This window comes from Coptis chinensis, chromosome 5 (genome assembly GCF_015680905.1).
Source record: "Coptis chinensis isolate HL-2020 chromosome 5, ASM1568090v1, whole genome shotgun sequence".
NCBI classification, from domain to species: domain Eukaryota; kingdom Viridiplantae; phylum Streptophyta; class Magnoliopsida; order Ranunculales; family Ranunculaceae; genus Coptis; species Coptis chinensis.
The window spans coordinates 17143720-17166348 of NC_141460.1; the positions used below are offsets into that span (position 1 = coordinate 17143720).

Below are 22629 nucleotides of genomic sequence, written 5' to 3' on the forward strand. Positions count from 1 at the left end.
TGTTTTGCAGATGTTCCAGAATTTCACGCGTTTTCATGATATTTTTCTACCCTTTTTATTTAAATACTTTGAGGACAAAGGATGCTTCTTGTTTGAGGGTGGCATAGAAACACGTGTAATTAAGGTATCTGTTAGGATATAGATATGCATAATAAGCACTTGTTTTCTAGTAAATTTTCAAAATATTTAAAAATATGAATAAAATGTTTATGCTATACACTTAGGAATATTGGTATTGTTTTCTTTCTCTATGCTCTCAATAATCTAGAAGTCTCACGTAGCTTTTGCATAAGATCGAATAGTTTTTAGAAGCTTAGGTTAATATGTACGTAATAATCTCTGCATCTATCTATAACTATAGTACATGAGTATCTATGATTGTTTGGCAGTAAGTTTCTGAAATCTAGGCTAGAGTACTTATTCTACAAATCTTGTAAGAATATAGCTTAAAGCCTTATATGAGTGAAATATTTGAGAAATGACACAAGGGAGAAGTAAAATCCGGATAGAAAAATCACACGTCCACTTACTTGATCACTATACCATATACTAAGCGAGAATTTAGGAGCTCTTTGGATCGATATAGCCAGAAATTCAAACCTATGAATTATTTTCCGCTAGTCTCCCCTTTAAGCCTTTCTTTAGCCTTTCATAAACCACAAATCCTTTACCCTGTTACAAAAACAAAACAAAATAAAAAAATCAACTTACCCACTATAGAATGAGTCTGAGAATAGGATGAGTGAAGAAAAGAGAAAGGAAAAACCTGTGTAAATGATAAAACGCTCTTTAGGCACGTTTATTGGTTTCAGCCATTTATTTTCTTAAGTCCGAGGTCCACAAATCCAAAGTCCGAGGTCCATACCCAAGTCCAAAGTCCAAAGTCCAACGTCCGTATTGTCGTCACGCTTTTAGTCAAGTTACCTTTCTCACGGGATTGGTAGGATAGGTCGAAAGGGATCGTCCAAACCTTAGAATAGTTCACAAAAAGTTACAACTTTAGGTGAGTAGTAGATTTTTAGGTTTCTTTTAGTTGGTTTTAATTAAAATAACGGTAATGCAAATAATATAAATTACTACGGCGATTATATGTAGGTAAATAAAAGTAGAGAAACAGGGAGAGAGTTAATCATACTCATGCAAGAATCATTTTTCAACAGTTTTATTACTAAATCACTACATCTCTAGTTCGCTCTCGTTTCGAGACGACGCCGAAAATTGATCCCTAGTGCATGCCCACATCTCTAGGTCGCATTTCACTAGCATAAGGAGTTTCGATAATACCTCATCTACGGTATATTATTTACTGCTCCCGCACAGTTCACATCACCGGACGAATTGGAGAGTCTACTGCAGAGTCGCTAAGACATTTTAGAATCGCTAATAATCGGCAAACTTTTGTACGGTCTGGTCATTTTGGGACCGGATGTTAATTCTATGTCTAATTCCTAAGTAGTGATTCTAGAATATTAACGAAATCAATCCGATTTTACAAAAAAGATAACCCTCCCCGGGGGATTAGCTCATCATCATAGGAGGAATAATAAAACTTGTTGATACATTAAGTAAATAAATGCGAACGAAATTAAACAAGAAAAGAAATGACTGTTATTAAGGGTAAAATAACTTCATCGTATTAAGTCTTTGAAATAAAAATGATGATATGTAAATCTTCGAAAAGAAATTAAATTGGAATGGAAGCTAAAGCATGAAAATGTTTGAAGGCCTTCTAATGAAGGGCCTTCATATATATAAGCGATACAAAGCGACCCGTGAATATTTTAGGTTTTGTTCTTTTGCTAATTGAAAGGTTCGAAAACCAAACTTCGCTTTCAATCTGTTTTAGATTTTGTCCTTTTGTTATTTTACGTTTTTGTTTTTTTAGCTGATGTTAATTCAAACCAACAGGTTTGAATTGATACGTGTCTTTTTTTCTTGACAGATGGTATCAATTTGAAACCATCAATTGCCACCTGCCTATGCTGACTCATCATGTCTTCTGGGCCCGCATAATGTGTCCACTTAGTGTGTCCAGTGGCGGCGCCAAAATTGGCGTTTTTACGACTTTTTGTCCTTGCGCAGAGTTCGTCGCCCGGGTCGCTATGGCAGCTTCACTAGCCCACGTCGGCACCTAGATTTATCCGATTTGAGCTTCGGAAGTTTCCTGCCTCTTTATATGTGGGCCCGCTCGCGACCGGTTCTGTTTTTTGGAAACTTTCTAGTCGGGCTTTTTGTTTGGGCTTTTTTACTTATTGAGCGAATTCCAATATTCCCAGATTCTTGTACTTGGCAGCTTCACTAGCCAACGTCGGCACCTAGATTTATCCGATTTGAGCATCGGAAGTTTCCTGCTTCTTCATATGTGGGCCCGCTTCTGACCGGTTCTCGTTCTTTTGAAACTTCGGGCATTTTCATCGAGTCGAGTGAAACTCCAAATATTCCCAGATATTCTGTGTACTTTGATGCATGTTTTATCGCTATCTTCATTTTAATTATGGAAACCAAAAGTAATGAAAAAATATAATTATTACATGATTATTAAACACATAATTGACCAAAATGCTATGTCTCTCGAGGTTTAATATTACAGTTTTGGGTGCTTATCAGTAAACAAAAATTAGATAGTTGTTTTAGAAAAGAAAAAGAAATAAGTTTCCATCCAAAGAAAATGAAATAAAAACTCCAAAAATAGAATAAAATGAGTCAAAAAGCCAAAATAAAAAGGCTAAGGATGGAAACAAAGTGTATAAGCAAAAGAACAAGGGTCTAGTTACGTAATATGAAGACCCTATTATCTCAGACTTGTCCTTTTTGAATATCCATTTCCTTCCTTCTTAAACCATCTCCTAATCCCCGCAACACCTAATAAAGACCTCTAGCTCAATTAGGAATAGGTTAGTGTGATAGTAAGTGGCAGATGTGTTTGATCAACTCCGGTTTCCTTGTATGTCATTGAGATTGTAAGGTAAAGTGTGCCCACTGCGCACTGGAGTAGCGAAACTTGAGCGGAAAAATCAGAGTGGTTTTTGCCTTGACATTTATGTGAGGACCTACTTAAGAACGCTATTCCGAGTTTTCATAAACGGACCTACTAGTGCATTTCATAGTATTACTCATTGTATATATGTTTATTCGTAGATGATTGATTATTATGCATATATTAGCTTAGGTTTCGACTTGATTATTCTCTATTCATTGCTAAGTGAGATGTATAAATAGTTGAGACATAAAGAATGAAACAATAGTTTTATTTCTTAGTCGTTGTAGTATAAATGAAGTTTGTGAGTAACTTCACTGGAAAACTCTCACGAGGCTATAACTCGTCCACTAGGGAATTCCTAGTGGTTTAAGGCCTTGTTGCATATGGTCAATGTTATCGCGACTCTACTTAAACGAGTAGTTAAAACTCCATTTTTGTCACTTATTCTAATTTCTCATATTTGCTTGAGGACAAGCAAAATGTTGTTTGGGGGTGGTTTGATAAGAGCCCAAAACTATAGTTTTAACCCCTTAATAATAATACTTTTAGACCAATTATGTGAGTAATAAATAAGAGTTAATGTTAATTACGTGCTTTTATGTATTTCAGGAATTTGAGTCAATTATATACAGAAATGTGTCACTTTGGCAAGATAAAGGAGCAAGGGTTGGTTGTTAAGAAGTTCTGTGATTAAAGGCCAAGATTCAAGGAGAAAAATATTTTAAAAAGCCCGGTCAAAGCTGAAAAATCAAAGTCAACGCGGGCAGAAACAGCGCACAAAAGTCAGTAGAACTTCCGAAGGCCATATCTTTGGACTCATACCTCGAAATATAGCCTACCTTATGTCAAAACGACCAGCTCGGAAAGAGCTTTCCAATGGTCTAAGCCTTGACCCAATAAAAGGAGCAGAAGTTGATGAAAAGTCTACTAAAGTCAAATCCAGCTGAAAAAGGCTCTGTGGACTGAAGAAATTGGGCTTTGGGCCCGATTTTCTGGCCCAAAACATAGCTCCTCAGCCCATGCACGAAAATGTGGATCTGGTTTCCTCCATTTCGCACACAAGACTTAACTCTTAAGCATTCTAGTTAGGAGGTAGCCATTAGTAAAGAATTGTAGATCTAAATTTCTTTCCATTAATTAGTTTTCATATTTTGTTTTAGATCTAAAACCTTTCAATTAATTAGTGTTAGAACAAGTAGATTATTATTTTAGAATCATATTTAGTTTTATAATAAAGTATTAGTTTTTAATTCCGATTTAGTTTATTGATTAAATTCTTATTTAGTTTTAGTATTATTAAATTCATAAATTAGTTTGTCTTCATTTTATAATTAGTTAAATCATAATCATAGTTCTAAATTAGCTCTTAATCTTGTTTTAGTTCATTTGGAATCATTGGATTATTTTTTATTAGATCAAATAAGTAAATTTACAATCTTTAATATTATGTCTTGTTTAATTTCAATTAGAAATGATAGTTTGATGACTCTAGGCTAAACCTCCATTAGAGGGTTTGAGGAAGCCTTGATGAAAGCTTGACTATTGTTAGCGTAGAATAGTTGTAATTTTCTATTCCAATCTAGAATGTAATTAGTTCACCATGAGAATGGGTTTGGTTGCTTCACATGCTAGTTGGTAGTTGGTAGAGATTACCATGAACAATTAGGGATTAGGAACACCCAATTGTTTTGCGAAATCATTGCAAATTGGATTACGACATTTCTTCATTAGTTGATTAAGTCAAATCAAGGTGGACTCAATCCCCTAATTCCTTATCATATAGTCAAGTTTAGTATTCCGTAGTCGAATTATCATATCTTGTTAGTATAATTTCCACTGTAGGATAATTCCCATCATACTCTCATTGACTTTGGATAAGACTGATAACCTTAGGAAACATTGAATACTAAAGAACTAGGAGTGGAACGAATCTTCTACTCCAACTCTATTGCGATAGCATTCGAGAGTAGAAACTTTGATAAATTAGACACTAAAATAGTTCTAGTTTTATTTGCGTTTGAGTTTTCATCATTTATTCGTAGGTAAAACTATCATTTTATGTTTATCAAATGAAATTGGGTGTTCCTAATCCCTAATTGTTCATGGTAATCTCTACCAACTAACAACTAGCATGTGAAGCAATCAAACCCATTCTCATAGTGAAGTAATTACTTTCTAGATTGGAATAGAAAATTACGACTATTCTATGCTAACAACAATCAAGCTTTCATCAAGGCTTTCTCAAACCCCTCTAATGGAGGTTTAGCCTAGAGTCATCAAACTATCTTTTTCAATTGAATTTAAACAAGACATAATATTAAAGATTGTAAATTTACTTATTTGATCTAATCAATAATAATCTTATGATTCCAAATGAACTAAAACAAGATTAAGAACTAATTTAGAAGTATGATTATGATTTAACTAATTATGAAATGAAGACAAACTAATTTATAAATTTAACAATACTAAAACTAAATAAGAATTTAATCAATAAACTAAATCGGAATTAAAAACTAATACTTTATTATAAAACTAAATTTGATTCTAAAATAATAATCTACTTGTTTAAACACTAATTAATTGAAAGGTAAAACTAGATCTAAAACAAAATATGAAAACTAATTAATGGAGAGAAAACTAGATTTACAATTATTCACTAATGGCTACCTAATTTTCTACTTGCTTCCGAGTTAAGTCTTGTGTGTTGAAATGAAGGAGACTAGATCCACATTTTCATGCATAGGCTGAGGAGCCATGTTTTGGGCCGGAAAATCGATACCCGGAGCCCAAAGCCCAATTTCTTCAGTCCACAGAGCCCTTTTCAGCTGGATTTGACTTCACTAGACTTTTCATCCACTTTTGCTCCTCTGATTGGGTCAAGGCTTAGACCGTTGGAAAGCTCTTTCCGAGTGACATAAGGTAGGCTCAATTCCGAGGTCTGAGTCCAAAGGCATGGCCTTCGGAAGTTCTGCTAACTTTGTTTTTTTTCGTTGACTTTGACTTTTCACTTTTAGCTTTTAATCGCTTTTTAAAAGCTTTTTCTCCTTGAATCTTGGTCTTTAATCACAGAACTTCTTAGCAACCAACCCTTACTCCTTTATCTCGCTAAATTGACACATTTCTATACATAATTGACTCCAATGCCTGAAATACATAAAAGTACGTAATCAACATTAACTCTTATTTATTACTCGTATAATTGGTCTAAAAGTATTATTGTTAAGTGGTTAAAACTACAGTTTTGGGCTCTTATCACTTGTTGCATGAGTACCTGTCTATGAAGGTCCTAAATAATTCTTCTGAAGACCTGATCTAACGCTCAGGTAATCTATGATACCACTGGAGCGTTGATCTAGACCGGGAAGCTTTGTACTCCTGACACATGATATGGTCATATCTCTCATATTGTCCCATAGTGGCACGATACCTAAATACGTGATCGACCGGATCTGACTTGCCATTAAAAATACTGAACTTTGGTTGTCTGTACCCACGGGGGTATGGCTTCCTCATCACCCATGATGCAAAAAGAGATATGCCTGCTCCCATTATGGCGGATTGAACAAGGGAGTCTTGCACCCTTGCCTGTCATCTGATGCATCTGACGGATCAGGTCATTCTTCTCAGTTTCCCATGCACTTTCTTTGGTAGAAAGTTTCTTGTTCTGAGTTCTTTTTTGATGTCGAGGGTCGACATCACGATCCTGGTCAGTGGACTCCGGCTCTGAGGCTATTCCTGAGTCCTCATCTGAGTTGCTGTATTCTTACTCGGATAGCTTCGTGCGGCCGGGTCCCCACGCCTTGGGTTCCTAGTGCGACCGGCCGGAGGTCGCCATCATCGAGATCGATGAGTGGCTCCTTCCCCGTGGGGACCGATATAAGTGCCTTAGCAACTGTAATTCTCGCTCAAGGTTGCTCCTTTGTTGTTCTAGAGCCTGCACCGCTTGGCTCGCCTGAACAGACTCTAGGTTGGTGAGGACAACATTCTTGCCATTTTAATGTTCCTCCTGAGTGTTATTCCTGGGACCTATTCCATGAACAACTGGTTCATCGGTGTTGGTTATTGGTCCTTGGGGGGGATCATTCGCATCTTGGCGACCGACCCCTTCGATCTCGCGGTTTCTTCTTCGATGGCGGGCGACGCCGTGGGTAAATAGCGTCACCATTCGTTTTCTTTGCTCCTACCATCACAACAGTAAAAGTTTTTAGAATAAATTAATCGTTCAAAACGAATATTTACCTGCTTTCGTCCCCACAGACGGCGCCAAAAGATGTAGGGGAAATTCCAAGTATCCCCCTGATCTGGAATCCTTTGCTAAATAGATAAGGGATGAGATGATGTTTAGTTTAGGGTTGAACCGTTTGACAGCTACCTACGTATCTCCTTTGTTCTATTAGAGAATCAAAACCTATTTTGTGTAGTTCCTAAGAGCGAATCCCTATGGTTTATATAGGAAGGGTGACGAGAGTCCTAGGGTTAAGGCTGTCCTCACCGCTTGTGAGTTCCCTTCCATCTTTGGACTCTGCTTTCCTATTTGGATTCCTCTTCTTATGGAAGGCTGAATCTATACTATATCTTGTGAGAGGTAAGTTTGCTTGTTGATCATAATGTCCCATCGTGTATGGGAAGATTATATCTAAAAGGTAACTCCTAAGATATATCATCATCAAAGATCGCCATCTTCGGTTTTCTTTTGTTCGAGAACTGCCTATATCAGTTCCTAACGATCGGGTAATGTTATGTTTGAAGCGGTCGGTCACTATGTGCTCGACACATGTCACATCGTTCCAATTTCTAAACAATTAAAAAAAAAGAATAATTGAAATATAAATATCTCAACCATCACTTGGTTCAATTGTCTAAAACCCGTGCTATGACGGGGATACAACACATGTCAAAACCTAAAACCCACATCACAACAGATCAACTTAACAAATGTAAATCTCCAATTTCCTCAACTATCACTTTATTAAAAACTTTCTTCCATCCCAATACAAACATAAACAAACTTTAAGAATAACAGGTCTTCAACATTGTATTTCATGTCATATGAAAAAATGTAACCTACGTTATTACATCCTTCCAAAAGATCGACCTAATAAACTAAACTCCCGACCGCTCCAAAGAGAATCCCAATCACACGCCCTTGATTCCACTGCCTTCCACCTATGTTCCCAAAGAACACACCCACGCTGCCAAAACAAAGCAAACATGGGTCAGATATTGAATTTGCTAGTATGAGTAGACTAAATACATATAAACATTTCAAAACTTTTCTTATCCCACTCACACTTTAACTCTATCATAACCTAATCATTCACAAAATGAAGATGTGTAGTTCCGTCATTTCAACCGGCATAGCTTCTTCCCAAGCAAAACTTCCATTATATAACTCATTATAATAACTCGTTTTAATATCTAAACCATTGAATTTAAAACTTACCGATATCCATTGTCAGATAAGGGGTAGGACCGCGTCCAGACAAAAAATATTATTAAGTCCTACCCTCCCGCAAAAAGAAAGTTAGCAATTTTATATAATATGTGTAGATATCCTATAGGTATTCCAATGCAAGCCCAAATACACTCGCATAATCAAATTAATTTATCTTATTAATTAATCAATTACTTTTCTTATACACATATTTCACAACCTATGTACCTTAGGTCATTCCCGCCACATTCAAGGAATACCCAACCTTACATTCCCCGACACTCAAGGAATACAACTAACCCCAAGCAAGGCTTAATACCTTAGTTCCTCTCTAGGGTAGTCCAAACAATCTGGTCATTCATGGCACATTCAATGAATACCCGGGTCATTCATGGCACATTCAATGAATACCCATAGATAACGCTAACAGGCCATTTATGGCACATTCAATAAATGCCCACCTAACATATGACATCAACAGTCATAAAACTTAATTCTAAAAATTAAGACGTGGAGAGTTCTAAAAGAGTGCGGTAAATTTATTTACGCATTATTGAACTTTATTTTATATATCATTTAAGATAACGAATGCGTATCTTGATTCCTGTATTTTTGATTTACGCGTTATTAATTTCATGGATGTCTAAGTGTCAACGTTGTATATCCTAAAATACTGCACAAACACATATTAGTTAATACACGTACACACGTATATATAGAAAGGTCTTAGCCTAAAGCCAACCATGCTAATAGCCCTAGACCTATCTTAATAGCCCAAATCATAATTCGAGTTAAAAGTCAACTCTGGTCAACGGTCAAAGTCAACTCTGGTCAAAGTCAACACGTCATTGTCAAAGTCAAACTGTCGTTTTCATGTTCGACAGGTTCATGGTCATAGCCATGGTTCATGGCTAAGGTCAAAGGTGCATGGCTCATGGGCTCATGGTTAAAGCTATGGTTCGGACCCAACTGGCCAAGCCCAAACCTTAGAACCCGAAAGACTAAACATTGGAAAACCCAAACAGATCTATTTTAAGTCCAATGGACTGGCCCCAAGCAATATTTGAAACGGGCCCAAAAGCTGTTAAGTGGTTCGGTCCAAAAATTGAACTAAAGCCGGTCCAAAAACTTAACTTAAACCGGTCCACAAAACTTAATTAAATCGGGCCCAAACAAAACAAATGAAATTGGCCCAAACTTTAATTTAACTGGTCCACAAACTTAATATAGAATCCGGGCCCAAACAAAACCAAAAGGGTTTGGCCCAAGGCCCAAAGCCCAAACCGAAATTGTTATGCTCATCTTCCCTCCACCAACAGACCACCAAAATCCGCCACCACACCTTCTACACAACCACCCATTTCAACCAATCGGTTTTAACCCTTGCAAAAACCCCTACAACATTAGTTAAAGCAAAAACCCCAACTCATACAATCCAAACCTCACCAAACTAGATCTGGAAATTTCTTGCCGCCGCCATTAATGGTTTCCCCCAAGGAAAGCTCTTTCCGAGTGACATAAGGTAGGCTCAATTCCGAGGTCTGAGTCCAAAGGTATGGCCTTCGGAAGTTCTGCTAACTTTTGTGCGTTGTTTCTGCCCGCGTTGACTTTGACTTTTCAGCTTTTACTGGGCTTTTTAAAAGCTTTTTCTCCTTGAATCTTGGTCTTTAATCACAGAACTTCTTAGCAACCAACCCTTACTCCTTTATCTCGCTAAATTGACACATTTCTATACATAATTGACTCCAATGCCTGAAATACATAAAAGTACGTAATCAACATTAACTCTTATTTATTACTCGTATAATTGGTCTAAAAGTATTATTGTTAAGTGGTTAAAACTACAGTTTTGGGCTCTTATCACTTGTTGCATGAGTACCTGTCTATGAAGGTCCTAAATAATTCTTCTGAAGACCTGATCTAACGCTCAGGTAATCTATGATACCACTGGAGCGTTGATCTAGACCGGGAAGCTTTGTACTCCTGACACATGATATGGTCATATCTCTCTCATATTGTCCCATAGTGGCACGATACCTAAATACGGATCGAATCGGATCCGACTTGCCATTAAAAATACTGAACTTTGGTTGTGCAGACCCATGCACGGGTATGGCTTCCTCATCACCCATGATGCAAAAAGAGATATGCCTGCTCCCATTATGGCGGATTGAACAAGGGAGTCTTGCACCCTTGCCTGTCATCTGATGCATCTGACGGATCAGGTCATTCTTCTCAGTTTCCCATGCACTTTCTTTGGTAGAAAGTTTCTTGTTCTGAGTTCTTTTTTGATGTCGAGGGTCGACATCACGATCCTGGTCAGTGGACTCCGGCTCTGAGGCTATTCCTGAGTCCTCATCTGAGTTGCTGTATTCTTACTCAGATAGCTCGTGCCGAACTGGGTCCCCACGCCTTGGGTTCCTAGTACGACCAGCTTCGGGAGGGTCGTCATCATCGAGATCGATGAGTGGCTCCTTCCCTGTGTCGGACTGATATAAGTGCCTTAGCAACTGTAATTCTCGCTCAAGGTTGCTCCTTTGTTGTTCTAGAGCCTGCACCGCTTGGCTCGCCTGAACAGACTCTAGGTCGGTGAGGACAACATTCTTGCCATTTTAATGTTCCTCCTGAGTGTTATTCATGGGACCTATTCCATGAACAACTGGTTCATCGGTGTTGGTTATTGGTCCTTGGGGGGGATCATTCGCATCTTGGCGACCGACGCATCTCGTGCACTTCTTCTCTGATGGCGACGCTGCACGTGGTAGCGTCACCATTCGTTTTCTTTGCTCCTACCATCACAACAGTAAAAGTTTTTAGAATAAATTAATCGTTCGAAACGAATATTTACCTTTCGTCCCCACAGACGGCGCCAAAAGATGTAGGGGAAATTCCAAGTATCCCCCTGATCTTCCTCTATGCCTTGTGATCTGGAATCCTTTGCTAAATAGATAAGGGATGAGATGATGTTTAGTTTAGGGTTGAACCGTTTGACAGCTACCTACGTATCTCCTTTGTTCTATTAGAGAATCAAAACCTATTTTGCGTAGTTCCTAAGAGCGAATCCCTATGGTTTATATAGGAAGGGTGACGAGAGTCCTAGGGTTAGGGCTGTCCTCACCGCTTGTGAGTTCCCTTCCATCTTTGGACTCTGCTTTCCTATTTGGATTCCTCTTCTTATGGAAGGTTGAATCTATACTATATCTTGTGAGAGGTAAGTTTGCTTGTTGATCATAATGTCCCATCGTGTATGGGAAGATTATATCTAAAAGGTAACTCCTAAGATATATCATCATCAAAGATCGCCATCTTCAGTTTTCTTTTGTTCAGGAACTGTCTATATCAGTTCCTAACGACTGGGGTAACTGTTATGTTTGAAGGCGGTCAGTCATGTGCCTGACACATGTCCACTAAATACTCGTGCTAAGCACGAGATCACTTATTCACAGAACTGATCAGATGGTCCTCGTCTCATTCTGGACATCTATAGTCTTAGGTTATTTCCCACACACATGTCATCTATTCAGTGATAGGAAATCCCCCCTACATATGTGATAACTAAAATTTAATATATGTAAAAATAGTCTTTAAAACAATGCTAAAACATGCATATCAATATATAATAATACTCTCTAAACATCATGTGATAAAGAGGAGTAATCGTGTTCTCTACTCTTGCTTATACGTACTTGTAACGAATCTAGATTAAACAACTATTAACTAACAAGAGAGTAATGTGAGGCTAAGAAAACAATAAATATAATTTGATGCATGTTTTAGTATAATATGAAGGCTAAAAAAGCTGGGGATGGATTTACCATTAATAAATGGAATGATAATTTTATGTATGTGATAACTATAATTTAATAGATGTAAAAACAGTGTTTAACTCAATATTAAAACATGTATATCAATATATAATAATACTCTCTAAACATCATGTGATAAAGAGGAGTAATCGTGTTCTCCATTCTTGCTTGTACGTACTTGTAACGAATCTAGATTAAATAACTATTAACTAACAAGAGAGTAATATGAGGCTAAGAAAACAGTAAATATAATGTCAAAACAGTAGATATAATGATGATAAAAGGGTATAGAGAAGATTCAATCCACCACACAATTCGATTGATCATTAGATTGATTATCGAATTGCCTATTGATCTCTATTGAACACCAAGTACTCTCGGATCAAGACTTCACTAGCATGAGAGTTTTGCTCCACCACAAATCTCTTTGATGGTGGCTCTAAACTCTAGTTCAACTCTTATGATCTTTATCTCTAAACAATCATAAGAATCAAATTTAAACGCTAATACAAATAAACAACCACACTAATTACTAATCATCCTCACATGGCTTCATAAACCTCCTCTAATGGAGGTTTAGCCTTGTTTCATTGGATGTTATAAACTCAAACAATAAGATAAAGACATTAAAATAAAGAGACAAGAATTGAATTAAAGAACTAAAGCTTTTATTGATGGGGAATTAATGGTGGCTACAACTAAACTAATTCTAACATTAAATTATAACTACAACTACACTAAACTAATTATTAACTAAGGAGGGGAAGGGGAGGAAGGAGTGAGAGGAGAGAATAAGTTTTGCCTTAACCCTCTTTATATAGGAGAGGGTTAGGATTATATTTTGGTGCATGGGCCAAAAAGGGAGACTTTGGGCCTCTAAAGCGAGCCCAAAGTCAATTAGGTTAAGTCTAAAAGGGCCAATTATGTTGGAAATTATTTCAGTACCTTTTTCGTCCACTTTTATAGCTCTGATTGGGGAAAGATTAGGTTCATTGGAAAGCTTATTCCAAGCCGGTCGTTTTAACATAAAGTAGGCCCAAATCCAAAGATACGCCCATTTGAAGTTCTATTGACTTTTCTGTTCTTTTTCTACCTGAATTGACTTTGACATCCCAGCTTTGACTGAGTTTAAAAAGGCTTTTCTTCATGATTCTTGGGCTTTAAACATAGAACTTCCTTAGCAATCATCTTGACTTGTTTTTCATGTAAAATGGCGTCTTTAAGCACATAAACAGCTTCAAAACCTGGAATACACAAAAACACGTAAACATTACTAACTCATATTTATTATAAATATAATTGGCCTAAATAGAATACTATTAAGGGTTCAAAACTACACTTTTGGGTGCTTATCACATCACCCCCAAACAACATTTTGCTTGTCCTCAAGCAAAGATGAGAAATAAAAACAAATAAGTAGCCAAAAATGTGGTCCTAACTAATCTAGTTTCGCAGAGTGCGATTGCATTGACCGTATGCAATAAGGCCTTAAACCACTAGGAATTCCTAGTGGATGAGTTATAGCCTCGTGAGAGTTTTCCAGAGAAGATACTCACAAACTTCATTTATACTACAATGACTAAATAATAAAAGTAATGACCCTTAATTTTATCTCAGAATATATACATCTTACTAGCATTTAAACAAGGATCATCAATCTAACTCCTAAATTAATACATGCATAATAATCAAATCATCTTAAGATAAACAACTATACTATGAATTATACTATGAAATACAATGGCAGGTCCGTTTCTGAAACTTTTAGGTAGGGTGCCTAAGTAGGTTCTCATAAGGAATGTGTCAATACACATAGCACTCTAATTTTTTCACTCAAGTTGCTAACTCTAGTGTGTAGTGGGCACATATTTACAATCTCAATGACAATCTAAGAAAGCTGAGGCCGATCAAACACATCTACCGCTTACTATCACACCAAATTAATCATAATTGAGTTAGAGGTCTTTATTAGGTGATATGGGGCGTAGGTGTTGGTTTAAGAAAAAACAGAATGGATATTCAAATAAACAAGTATGAGATAATAGGGTCTTCAATTACATGTAACTAGAGAAAACCTTGTTCTTACTTTGCTTCTATACTTAGTTTCCATCCTTAACCTTTTTATTTTGGCTTTTTGACTCTTTTTATTCTATTTTTTTGGAGTTTTTATTTTATTTTTATTTTTATTTTTATTTTTTGAAGCAACTAACGAAATTTTTGGTTTTCCACCGGTCTTTCTATCTTTATTCTCTTTACTCATCCTATTTCTCAGACTCATTCAAGATAGGTATGCTTATTTTATTTTTATTGGTTTAAAAGATGGGTAAATGATTTGTGGTTGTAAGAAGGCTAAATGAAAGGCTCAGTGGGGGTGACTAGCGGATAATTATTTATAGGTATGAATTTTTAGCTATATCAATTCAAAGAGAGCCTAAATTCTCGCTTAGGATATGGTATGTTGATCAAGTAAGTGGATGTGTGATTTCTCTACTCGGATTTTACTTCTCTCTTGTGTTATTACTCAGATATTTCACTCATATGAGGCTTTTAGGCTAGATGCTCACAGAATATGTATTAAGTACTCTAACCTAGGTCTTAGAAAAATCACTACACCATTTGGGTGATTTTGCAACATTTGGGATTTCTTATTTGTAACACATATTGATCCCTTAGGTAATTTGTCACACTTTTTATCCGTTAGCAATGTTTCTAACCGTTAGTAAGTATCTATCCAAATACTTGAATTATTTTGTAACATTTATTAGATATTTAGTGACGCTTAGTAATATGTGACGCTTAGTAATGTGTGACAAAGTTAAAAATCAAACTAAAAATATTGGAATAAAAAAAGAAAAGTTAAGCCGGGAGTTTTTTTAGTTCTCGCGCACATATGCCCTCAAAAAAAAAAATAGAAAAATAGAAACGAGGTGTTCCGCCGCCGCTGCTGCTAGGGTTTCGATTTCGGTAAGTGTCCTCTCTTTCTTTTATTCTTTTCTGTGTTTTCTGTCCCCTCTTTCTTCCCCAATTTTTGACATTCTTTTCCTTTGACATAAGAACTCCACGCGATTTTCTTACCTCTTTCTCCTCATTTATGAACAAATTGCAGAGATTCTCGGTAGATTGAAGTGAAGCACACACAAATTTATTCAAGGTCTGTTTAAATAAGGTCATGCAATTAGGGTTCCCAAAGTTCAAATTTCTTGTACGTTTTAGTGTTTATTGGTAGAATTAGTTTAAATATGTTGACCACATTTTTTTGAACTTGAAAAATGACAACTGGTTTACATTTTTTTTTAAATCTATACAATGTTGTTGATATTTAAAATTTGAGGTTTTATTGACGTCTGAAAAGTTAACAGAAGAAAATATGTATGGGAATATTGAGTTGACACATTTAGTTTGGGGTTAAGGTAGATAAGAATATTGAATCAGAATGCTAGAAGATATATTAAAACCCCACAAATACTGATGCTTCTCAGTATAACATCAAGATATCTCTTCCTTTTAAAATCGTATCTGCGTTTTTTTTTGGATAGTTTGTGCATGTGCTTATCTTTCGGAGGATTTTCCTTTGTTTCTCTTACTAGGGAGTACATTATTGTTCTTATTTGTAATGGAAAGGATCAGAATCAAGCAAGGAATGACCTAGAAGCATTTCTCGGTGAAAACAGTGCAGAATTTGTATCCTGGTATTTCAGTTTCTCAACTTTTTATTGTATTTTCAATCATAAATCTAGACTTTGATTTTTGGTAAATTGAAATTTGACATTTTTTTGACATTTTTATGTTGACCACATTTTGACTTTAAATATCCGCATTTTGTGGAATTTCGCATTTCCGAAAAAAAGAGCAAATGGGAAGATCATATCCACTCATCCAGTGTTGTCAAAATCGTACGACTTACGAGTTGAATCGTGCGATTCAAGTCGAGTCGAAGTTCAATAGATCTAAATCGCAGGTTTGAATCGGAGGGTAGTAAAATCGTTGGAAAATCGCGATTGAACCAGCAAAATCGTTAAAAATCGTTCAACGATCCGATTCAGTGAAAAAGGGAAAAAAGAAAGAAAGAAAGAAGAGAAATTGCGTTTTTAATCAGTTCTTACCTTTGAGAAATTGCGATTCAACTTGAATCACTGCGAGAATCAGTTCTTACCTTTGAGAGAGATGAGAGAGAAACAGTGGCGGCGCCTTTTGTTTTGGTTTGGAGATTAGGTTTGGTTAAAGAAGACTAGGTTTGGCTAAAGAAGGCACGTGACTACTTTATAAAAATGGATGGTTTAAAAACTGGGCCAGTTGTAATAAGTTACCTGATTTGGGCTTCAATCATTTGGGCCCTGTTTTAAAATTTCAGTATGACAATTGCAAATGGCTCATTTAAACTTGGGCCACCTCTATTCATTGACTTCAAAATATTCATTAACTGGCCATATTAATGTAAAATATACAAGAAAATATATATATATAAAACGATTTATATGTTTGTGAATCTTACGATTTGCGACTCGATCCGATTCTCGACTCACCTAAAAATAAAAACGATTCGCGATGCGATTCAAGAGTTGACAACTATGCACTCATCCACTAAACTTTGAAATTTAACTGTTGTAAGTGTGTTTTGTTCCATAAGTAAATGAGCAACCAAGTTTTGAATATAATATAATAAGTGATCCAGCCACTCAGTTATTGTCCTCTTGGTATTTTTAAGTTAATTTCAGCATTCAGCACCAATGCTCAAAATTCAGCTGAGAACTAATTAACCATTTTAGTAAGTTCATCGAAGGGACCATACAAAATTACGGTTGCTTCTTCTTTGAGTGGACTGTGTATGTGTGTCTGTTGCCTTGTACAGTTGTACTTATATTTCTTTATGGGATCTCTTCCCCATGTCCAGGACGTAGCGGACCCAAACCCAAGTGTCCAGAAAAAAATTTGTGGGGTTGCATTTGCGCTTCATTGACGCCTTCTCGTGTACTAAATACAAATTTCCTTTCACTGGTACGAAGAGAACGACAGTCGGTTTCTTTTATGTTTTCGTGTTTATTGTTATTAGTTTGTATGCAATTGAAGATATGGGGTTGTAAAAACTTTGATTAATTATGTAGCTCATGTGTCTTGAAAATTATTAATTTCTTTCACCTTTTGGCATGCAAATTATTAATTTTTACCAAGTTATCTTATTCTTTTTGCATTACTTCTATTTGTATTATGCTTCGTCTTTAACGTCTATGACCATGTCCAATTTGAACACGGAAAGCCTGATGATGTTGATATATTATCTTGGTATTGTAAGGCATCAAACTTAATATACGTCGACCAGCCTATTGGAACCGACTTTAGCTACATTTCTGATAAGCGTGACTTTCACCATAACGAAGGAGTTAGCAACGAGCTATATGATTTTTTGCAGGTATGTTAATCCATCTACCATAAGTCTGTCTATGTTTCTGGATGCCAACTTTATCATCTCAAGTATTCGATCTTTTCAGATGAGAATGTTTCTATTGATTGGTAATACTAATCTGGAGAAGCAATCAAGTTCTACAACAATCTGGCTGATTCTGTAAGTACTGATGGAAGTCCCTTGTATTATTAAACAGGTGTTCAATGTGAACTTAAAACAAGCTGCCTGGTTCAGTGCCATCCCGTGGAGGATGATGGCCATTTTGGGTTACAGTGCAGGTGTTGCCTCGGATACCTTGATCAAGAAAGGTCATCGACCGATCACTTTTGTGCGGACAATCATGCAGGTAACTTCCTATGCAAGTATTCAATTACTTTAGCAAACGAACATGTCTAGATCAGCTCCTTCCAACTGTAAGTTAATAGGCGTATTGAAGTCTGGGTCTATGAAGGAAGTTAAACTTGAAGTCTCAACAATCGATAGTTGATAAAAAGCGAGTCTACTGGAACTAAATACTTATAAGCAATGAGTTTAAAGTCAGGTACAACACAACAATGTTTTTTGCTTCACCTTGTGTTTCATGACTTTCACCCCTATATTTAACATAATGAAACTCAACAAACTTTCTATATTTGGCAGTCAATTGGTTTCATTGGACCTGGACTGACACTGCTTTGCTTAAATTATGTGAAGACACCTGCCTGGGCAGCTGTGCTCTATACTGCGGCCCTGAGTTTTAGCTCATTCAGCCAGGCTGGTTTTCTCCTCAGCATGCAAGTAAGTTATCATCTTCATCTACTTAGCTTTGTACAACACGGTATTCGACCGTATGTTATGTGTTCTTGGCTGTTCTCATGGCAACAGGAATCACAAATACAGTTGGTACATTTCTTGCAATATGGTTAGATTCAATTAATGCCTTCTTTGCTATGTTGCTTGTTAGCCTTTTGTTTTGTCTGTTATGTATTTGATCTTGGATTCATTGTTTCTGGCTTTAATTTGGCTTGGCATTTTGATCCTTGCAATATATATATATATATATATATAGGAAGCTTTGATGTTAAAAGAGTATTTTGATTTAAGGAAGAACAAAAGAAAGGAGTTGACGTTAACGAGTGGTGAGTATGAAGGAAATAGAGTTGTAGGCTTTTATTTGTTACTTTGATTGAATTAGTACTATTTTTTTTTTGGTTTTCCCATTCTTTTTTCTTTATAGTGATTGGTTTTCCCATTCTTAACATTCCTCGGTTCATTAAAAGAGGTTGTCTGAGTGAATATATGATCACTTGCTTTGTTTACCACCTACCAACTAAGCTTTCAAGGGGAATTACTGTCATCAATCAATACCTCTTGCTTTGTTTTATAGATCTTACGGGAAAAACTCCTCCATCTCGAACTGAATTGAAAAGAGCAAAAAATAAGTAACAAGAGAGCTTAAAAGCCTATCATAAGAGAGAGGGTGAGAGACTAAGGACTGTTCCATTTTCTGATTTAGAATGAAGGAGTTGGTGGGATGCAATTGTACTTGGTGAGTCAATAGGAAATCAGGACCTTTCCACTGTGCTTGGAGGAAAAGGACGACACCAAAAGCATGTGTTTTCCATCTCCACAGTACATGTAAACAAAAGACAAGCTAGGCTTTAATTCATGGTGCTGGAAGTCAAGCAAGCTAGCTAGGTGGCGAGTACTGGTCTTGTCATTGATATATCTAATGGCGCCTCCTTAAATTCCACTTGGAGCAAACCAATTATGAGTGGGAGTACTCTTTTGTATGAATGAAGAGTTGGGCTTTATACATCCTCCTGGGACATAAGGTCAATCGGGGTGTCTATCTAAGGGTCCGAGAGGAATACTTGCTAACCAGACCCCACGTACAGAAAATGAAGGGGGCGGGTTATTTCATGAATTGAAATAGTAAATGGGAAAACTACATGCCACTGCCAGGCCGCTAAAAGCCATAAGCCAGGCCGTTACAGGCCTCTTCCAGGCTGCCACAGGGCACTCACCAAGACCGCTACAGGCCATTGTCAAGCCGCGGCACGCCATCGCCTCGCCATCACCTCATAGCTTATTATTTGATTTTCCGTTTGGCTAAGTTATTAAATGTCAGGCGATTATCATAAGTTTCACCTACGCTAATTACTTCATTTTCTAGGTTGAGTAATATATATGGTGCGTTTTGGGAAAAATCTCAAAAGAGAAAAATTAAAGTGGCATACAATATAGTATACCGATTCTAGGTAGGAAATCGGTTAGTGATTGTTACATTATTAGAACAAAAGCGAGGAAACATGTTGCCTTCCTCATCGGAATGGCTTAATCCATTCCCATAGATCCTTACACCCCATAGGTGAAGTACGATTGGCTTGATCCCTTAAAAAATGGTACATAGGTAGCCACCCGGCTCAGCCGCTTCCATAGGAAAACCCCTACCCCTTTGTGGAAGAAAACTGAATGTTTTAATATTCTTTTATCGTTGTTTAAAGATTGGAAAAATATATATATATAATTGTACGTGTTATGTTTGGAAATATTGATTTATATGGAATGCTAACGTTTTTCTTGAGATTATGTTACTTGATGCACTTACAAGGATTTAATAAGCAAACGGTAAGTTTTATTAAGCAACTAAGGTACGTGTCAACCTGGTCTTTTGTATTTAATTTCATTTCAAGTTGATTATTATATATTGGCTACGTATCTAACGTTGAACGTTGGAGTATCTTCACAAGGATGAACATGTGCTCCTATTAGACAAGAAAAAGTGTATGTGCAAGTTAAGAAAAATTTAACGCACAGCGCACTCTAATTGATGCAACAACTTTTTTAGCTATTTATTTTAATTTTAAATTGATTCATTTTAAGTTGTTTTGTAAGAATTTATTATTTCTTTATTGTCTTTAATAATAAATCTACATTAGAATGCATCTATTTGTTAGAAATGATGAGCGTTCAGGGGTGAAATACCAATCTTAGGTAAGAGATCGGTTTTGGGGAGCTACAACCTATTACCCATATTTTATAGTTTCTTAACGTCTTGTTTTTATGAATCTAATTTATACAAATTTTATTTGCTAGTATGTATTGATCCTTTCTATTTTCTTAATTTCTTTTAGGTGTTATTGGTCTGGTTGCAGGCGTCGATGATTTTTATGATTGCTAGAGGAAGGACAATGTGAGAGATCAAAATGTTTCATTTTAGAGCTATTATGACTTGTTATATCTATATATATATATTTTTTACAAAAGACTTAATGAGTTTACTGATTGTTATTATATTTTTGGTTATTATCTCATTGTTGAATAAAATGTAATCAAAGTTAAGACTTGCAACTTATGAATGAATTATGGAGTATGTTTGGTTTAAGTATTTTCTTTCTCGCTATTGTATCCAACAGTATGTTTAAGTTTTTAGTGGGATGAATGGGTTGTGTATAATACGTGGGATATATGTATGCTAGAAGCAGGTGGCAGGAATGATTGGGGCCAGAATATTTAATTTTTTTTTTCCGGATGTTTCCAAATTTAGCAACGGTTGTGTATCCATTACTAATAGAAGCATAAATAATGGTTACATATCCATTAGAAATGAAAATTGCTAACACTTTCATTTGTTGGAAATGAATTAAGAACAAAATTAATAATTGTTACTAATAATTTACTAACGGTTGATAAGTGTTGTTGAAATTAATTTCAGTAACATTTGGTAACCGTTGGTAAATTTGCTAACACTTTATAACCGTTACTAATATTTGTCACGCTTTTAGTGTCGACGGAAAATAATTGTTACTAATTACATATTAATCTAAGTTTTAAAAGTTAAATTCTAATTCAAGTACTACATGAGATTTCTAAACTAATATCATTATAGAGAAGGGAACAATATAATTATTACTAAGTGTATAGTATAAACTATTTTTATGATTTTATACTTTTTATACAACAAATAATATGTAATATACAACCTAATATGTGTTTAACCATTTACAACGTATTTCTATACCACCTCCAAACAGAATCATGTTTTGTTCCCAAAGTGTGGAATGAAAATAAAGGATAGAGAGTACTATAGAAATGTGTTTGTAAATGGGAGCACCTGAAAAAGAAGGTTAATCTATACTAATATAAATCAATAAAAACATATGCAACTCCTATATGAGTTTTTTGAAATAATAAATAGCGCTTGGGACATAAACGGATTTTAACATAAATAAAATAATATCATACGTTCACAAATTAAGCATGCACATATCATGGGTCCTATAGGATTAGCTTCCGAAATTCAGCAAAATAGAGAAATTTTACGAAATTAAGGTAGCTAATTACATTATGCATCAACAAGGCCCATGGTATCTATATTTCGATATTTATACATGCAATTTTAATACTTGAACGTACAATGTACTTAAAATTAAATATATCACTCTCAATTCAAACAATTTGGGAGAAGGGAGTTCATGAAATAATTCAATAGCACATTGAAATTAGGTAACTAACTAACCTAGAATTCCTAGAATTCAATAGCATAATTTAATAGACTCGACTGGAGTAAACATGGAAGGCAGAGGGTGGAAAAAAGTTTTAAAATAAAAGACCAAAATACGCCACCCCCAAACAAAATTTGAAAACATTTTTTAAGTTTAAAATTTTTTGTTTGGCCTATACTCTATAAAGGTGGTATTTTACAAAAACTTGAGTATTTTAAAGTCAGATCCCTAGACTTACTAATACATGTTTATGTTTTCAATGTTTTTAATTTTTATATATTTGATTTTTGAAAAAACAAAATTACGATAAAGAAATAAAAATGGAACTCACTCTATAGAGATACACTACTCAAATAACAAGATAAAGTGTAAGAGATGAATGCGTGAGTTACATTAAATGTGTATTCCCATAAAATATGAAATGAAATGGAGTACACCAAAGAATAAGATGAGTCTTTTATAGTCAGATACTCGAAATTTTATCTAAAATATATGTATTAACATGCAGTTTACCATAT

At 35.7% G+C, this 22629-nt stretch overlaps 1 protein-coding gene across 1 annotated transcript; it reads left to right on the forward strand.

The window, feature by feature from the left end:
- The first annotated feature begins 15872 nt into the window (after positions 1-15872).
- On the forward strand, positions 15873-21009 carry LOC147496917 (putative anion transporter 3, chloroplastic). Its single transcript, XM_086559758.1, has 5 exons — positions 15873-15912; positions 17115-17218; positions 17514-17630; positions 17821-17970; positions 18264-21009. Exons 4-5 carry the CDS (start codon positions 17875-17877, stop codon positions 18528-18530), a joined length of 363 nt encoding a protein of 120 aa, XP_086415884.1. The 5' UTR covers positions 15873-15912; positions 17115-17218; positions 17514-17630; positions 17821-17874; the 3' UTR covers positions 18531-21009.
- Positions 21010-22629: the final 1620 nt, after the last annotated feature.

Coding starts and splice junctions, on each gene's coding strand:
- LOC147496917 (XM_086559758.1), top strand. CDS start 17,875: ATGATGGCCATTTTGGGTTACAGTGCAGGTGTTGCCTCGGATACCTTG. Junction 17,971..18,263: donor TTGTGCGGACAATCATGCAG/GTAACTTCCTAT, acceptor TATATTTGGCAG/TCAATTGGTTTCATTGGACC.